This window comes from Triticum aestivum, chromosome 6A (genome assembly GCF_018294505.1).
Source record: "Triticum aestivum cultivar Chinese Spring chromosome 6A, IWGSC CS RefSeq v2.1, whole genome shotgun sequence".
NCBI lineage: Eukaryota > Viridiplantae > Streptophyta > Magnoliopsida > Poales > Poaceae > Triticum > Triticum aestivum.
In genome coordinates, this window is record NC_057809.1 from 226,616,947 (window position 1) to 226,622,237 (window position 5,291).

At 51.2% G+C, this 5,291-nt stretch overlaps 1 protein-coding gene across 1 annotated transcript; it reads left to right on the plus strand.

Annotated features, from left to right (window-relative positions):
• The first annotated feature begins 3,077 nt into the window (after positions 1 to 3,077).
• Positions 3,078 to 4,175, plus strand: LOC123127342 (uncharacterized). The gene has a single exon (XM_044546993.1). The coding sequence runs from the start codon at positions 3,173 to 3,175 to the stop codon at positions 3,755 to 3,757; it is 585 nt and encodes a 194-aa protein (XP_044402928.1). The 5' UTR covers positions 3,078 to 3,172; the 3' UTR covers positions 3,758 to 4,175.
• The last annotated feature ends 1,116 nt before the right edge of the window (positions 4,176 to 5,291 follow it).

Below are 5,291 nucleotides of genomic sequence, written 5' to 3' on the forward strand. Positions count from 1 at the left end.
CGCTACTTTCGACGCACGGGCATCTCTCACCGAGTGTCATGTCCACATACCTCTCAGCAAAACGGTATTGCCGAGCGCAATCACCGACATTTGGTTGAGACTGGCCTTGCCTTGCTTGCGCACTCCTCTCTTCCACTTCAGTTTTGGGATGAGGCTTTTCTTACGGCATGTTACCTCATCAACTGTATGCCCACTCCGGTTCTCAACAAGGACACACCTCTGTTCCGTTTGTTTCATGTTCAGCCCAACTACTCCTCCCTTCGGATTTTTGGGTGTGCTTGCTAGCCCAGTCTCCGCAAGTACAATGCTCACAAGCTTGAGTTCCGTTCCAAGATGTGTGTCTTCCTTGGCTATAGTCCTTTGCATAAGGGCTATAAGTGTCTTGACCGTACCTTCAGTCGGATATACATCTCTCGTGATGTTGTTTTCGACGAGACGGTATTTCCTTACTCCCAACCCGGTGTCTCGGTTGATCCTGCTTCTCTTGAACATGCCCTCACCTTTCCCTCCGATGAACCGGTTCCGGATGTCCATGTGCGTAAATATGACTTGTCCTATTTGTCACGTAACTTGCCCTCTGCAGGTGCTATTGTTTTCAGTTCCCCTCAGGTACATGTTGCTACTCCGCTGCTTCCTGATGAGACCAATGTGCATGCTCAGGACGTGCATGTCCCGCCGCCCGAGGCAGGCGCGGCTGGTTCGCCACCCTCGCCCGATGCGTCTCCCGGGCCGCCACATTCGCCTAGGCTGGTCCAGCTCACCGTCGTCTCTCGGCCCGTGTCGCCTCTTGTTGAGGTCTCCTCAGTCGCGACACCCTTGGCCGAGCCCTCGTCGCCGCCATCTTCTCCTACCGGCGATGCAGCTCCAGCGCATGCTATGGTTACACGCCATCGTGATCATACGCGCAAGGAGAAGTCTTACACTGATGGCACGGATCGGTATGACTCTCGCCGCCGTGCCTTCTTCGCCACGCCGGTTTCCCATCGTGATGCTCTGGGTGAACCTGCCTGGCGTGCCGCCATGTCCGAGAAGTTTGCTACTCTTCGTCACACTAACACCTGGGTTTTGGTGCCTCGGCCACCTGGTGTTAATATTGTGAGCTGCAAGTGGATTTTCAAAACCAAGCATCATCCGGATGGGTCTGTTGATAAGCACAAAGCTCGTCATGTTGCTCGCGGTTTCACTCAACAGGATGGGATTGACTATGGAGATATATTTAGCCCGATGGTGAAGCCTGCCACAGTTCGCTTGGTTCTGTCTTTTGTTGTGTCTCGTGGTTGGAGCCTCCGACAGATTGATGTGAGCAATGCCTTTTTTACATGGGTTCTTGGCCGAAGATGTGTATATGCAGCAGCCACCTGGGTTCGAGGATGCCACGTATCCCTCTCATCTCTGCAAACTTCAGCGGTCTATTTATGGTCTCAAGCAGTCGCCCTGTGCCTGGTATGCTCGTTTGAGTCAGCGCCTTTTGCAGCTCGGTTTTGTTGCCTCCCGATCAGATGCATCTCTGTTCATCTTCTCTCAGGGTGCTATACAGATATACATGCCGGTGTACGTTGATGATATTGTGATTGCTGGCTCTACCCTCGCGCGGTGGATCGTCTTGTGCAGTCGTTGTTTGCTAGCTTTCCCATCAAAGATTTGGGTCGCCTCGAGTACTTTGTTGGTTTGGAAGCGTCCTTTCATTCAGGGGGCATGACCTTGATGCAGAAAAAGTATGCTTTGGACCTTCTTCATCGTGTCAACATGGAGAACTGCAAGGCCACTTCCACTCCGCTTGCTACATCCGAGAGTCTCTCACGTCATAGTGGTGCACTAGTGGGTAGAGATGACTCCTTTCGGTATCGCAGTGTGGTTGGAGCACTTCAGTATTTGACCCTCACTCGTCCTGATATCTCCTTCGCATTGAACAAAGTGTGTCAGTTCCTGTCTCGGCCAACGGAGGATCATTGGGAAGCAGTCAAGCGCATTCTGAGATATGTCAAAGGTACGCTAGACATGGGACTACAGATTCGTAAGTCCGGATTAACCGGAGTGAGTATATTCACCGATGCATACTGGGCAGGCTGTGTTGATGATAGGCGCTCTACTAGTGGTTTTGCTATATTTGTTGGACCCAATCTTGTATCTTGAAGCTCGAAGAAGCAACCCACAGTCTCGAGGTCAAGCACCGAGGCAGAGTATAAGGCATTGGCCAATGGCGCGGCTGAAGCCATTTGGATAGACTCAGTTCTCACAGGACTTGGAGTCCCACGGCAACGCACCCCTATATTCTGGTGTGATAACTTAGGGACAACTTACATGACGGCGAATCCAGTGTTTTATGCTCGGACTAAACACATTGAGATTGATTTCTATTTTGTGAGAGAATGAGTGGCTGCTTGTGAACTGGAATTCGGGTTTATTTCTACAGATGATCAATTAGCGGATGTATTTACTAAACCCGCTACTAGACAGATGCTAGATCATTTTAGAACCAATCTGAATCTTGTATGTAGTTCAGATTAAGGGGGCATGTAAAGTAGGGTCTAATATATTGTTCTTGTATACGTATTTATATACATATCTATATATTAAGATGTGAGGCTGAATGTCAACTACCCACCCAAAAACCTAAACCCTGTGTTTCAACTCTCCGTTCCCTGCCATCCTACTGCTTCGATTAAAAAGCAGGGGTACGTCTGCAGAAACCCCTACACCCCCACGGTTGTTTTCGTCCGCCCTATGATCTGTGCACACGCGGACAAGGCAAAAATCTCACGCTTCTCTTGGGCTGCCCAATGATTTCTGCGCACGCACGCAAAGCAAAAAAATCTCATCCTGGCGTAGTGCGTTAGGCCAAAAGAACATCAAGAAAACGAATGAACCGAGCTCACACTACCAGCAGCCAGCAGGGGAATGCCGCCGTCCCTGTCCCTAGGAAACTGAGAGAGAAAGCTATCAATCCGACCCTGGGCTAGGAACCGGCCTGCTACAATCCAAACCATATACGTACATACTGTAGCAGCGTGCACCGTTCCGTGCAACATGTCTGGCCGAGCCGATCAACACTTGGAACCCACACCCACTTTTATAAAAAGGCTCCATCTGCCTGCTTGGCGCCACCAGCCAGCCATCAGTTCCTCACGCCAGAGCTCCGCGGACAAGAGAGTGACCACACCCGCGCAACAAGATGCCAATGGAGAGGTCGGTGTCGCTGGCCGAGAGGAGCACCGCCGCCGCCGCCGCGCCGGCCAACGACCTCCGCTGCCACAGCGCCTCCTACGCCGTCTCCTACGCGCCCACCAAGGTGCAGCGCGCCAGGAGCACCACCTCCCTGTCGCGCCCCGCGGCGGCGACCGCCGTGCAGCGGAGCGGCAGCACGAGGACCGTCTCCGGCGCCGGCCCCGGCCCCACCCCGGGGCTGAACCTCCGGTGCTACAGCGCCTCCTACGCCGCCTCCTACAAGCCTTTCTCCGACGGCGCCGCCCAGGCCAAGGGGCCCAACGCCGCCACCACCACCGCAGCCACCTGGTCCTCCGCCGGCCGCCGCTCCCTCAACCTGAGGAGCTACACCCCGTCCTTCTCCGCATTGGTCGACAACGAGGCCCCGGCCCCGGCCCCGGCCAAGACGGATGACGCGGACGCGGAGCTGCAGAGGAAGAAGCGGCTGGTGGCCTACAAGGTGTACGACGTGGAGGGCAAGGTGAAGGGGTCGGTGCGGCGCAGCGTCAAGTGGATCAAGGTCAAGTGCTCCCGCGCCGTCTACGGCTGGTGATGAGCCGGCGATCCATCCATCCAGGTTGCTCTGCCTCCGTCTGCTCCCCGGTACGAGCCGTTGTGCAGCTGAGCTAGTACAGTAGTACGTATGAGCGCGCGCGTGTTGATCTTCTTTGCCCTTGTGCTTCCTCCTTTTTCTTTCATCTTCTTGTAGTAGGATTTTTGACGGTATTTGATGTGGCATATGTACACTAGTGTGAGCGGCGCTTCTGCTCGTGGTGTCCTGCTTGTTGGCCACCGACAGAAGCTCGTCTGTGTTGTCCTTGTACATACGGATCCTTTCCTCCCCTTGTATCATCGTCTATCTGCTTATGTAATATAGACACTATGTAGAATAAGGTTGTGTCAGATGTAAATTACATACATACTGTTACTACTACTAGACTACATACTGGCCATGTTTCTTGTGATTACTACTCAACTGACTCCACCGTTGTTTACTGAGGCTACGCTCCACTCTTCTCCCCTCCTGATTTTTCGTTTCTTTTTTAGCCGAAAATCGTAGAACAATTGTTCTATGTATTTTTTATACTTATTATATAAACATAAATAGTTACAGAATAATCAAGGCTGAAGCCAGCCACCTATCCCCTCCTGACATAACTGTGCCATGTTCTTGAGATGAAACACCAGAGGAAGTTCGCTAGTACACTTGGTTAGCTGAAATGCTAGTACAAGTGTTGCAACAACAAAAAAAGGCAGGCCGTGCCCACTGAATTCCGGATTCTCTATGGCTATGGCTGGAAGGAATGGATTCTCGTTCTCCATGGCGATGCCCCTGCACAAGCACAATCATCATCTTCGGTTAGAACCATTCGGCGTGATCAGGCGCTGTGGGATTTCTCTTGCGAATGATTTCTTGATTCCGTTTTCCTGCAAGTGCACCTGAAACGAACCCAATTCCAGGACGAATCATGCACTCTGTTCCTAAATAATACTTCCATTTCAAAATAAATGTCTCAACTTTGTACTAAAAAATTGTACTAACTTGAGACACTTATTTCAGGACGAAGTATAAATATAAGATGTTCTAGCAGTTCAAATCATCTGGATATACTATTTAGGAACAGAGAAGATAATGATGTAATATAAAGTGGTATAGTGATGTACACTACTACTTCACTCCAGTACAGGTGTGATTCTGCCCGTCACTTCTTCAGAGCAATTTGACCAGGTCTTTCCCCAACTGTTCCCTCTGTCTGCGTGGTGCAATTCAAGCCCGCACAGAAAAAGGAGGTTGGGCTTGAATGGGTGATTGCTCAGTTGACATGCCTTTGCTTGAATCGTCGGTTGCAAGACTTGAATACTCCATGACTTGTTTTATGCCGATATGGTCGCTAATTAGTCCATGGGTTTCTACTCCTAGTGAGATGAGCTGCCTTTTGCTGGTTGCTCGAACCATTTGGGACGAGCGTCCAGTTCACGCCTTTCGCAACGTCTCCATCCTGCCGACAATCATCTTCGCCTATGTGAAGCCTCACACGGCAATCTGTGTCTAGGCGCGGCGCATCATTTGGAGTACTATATTATTA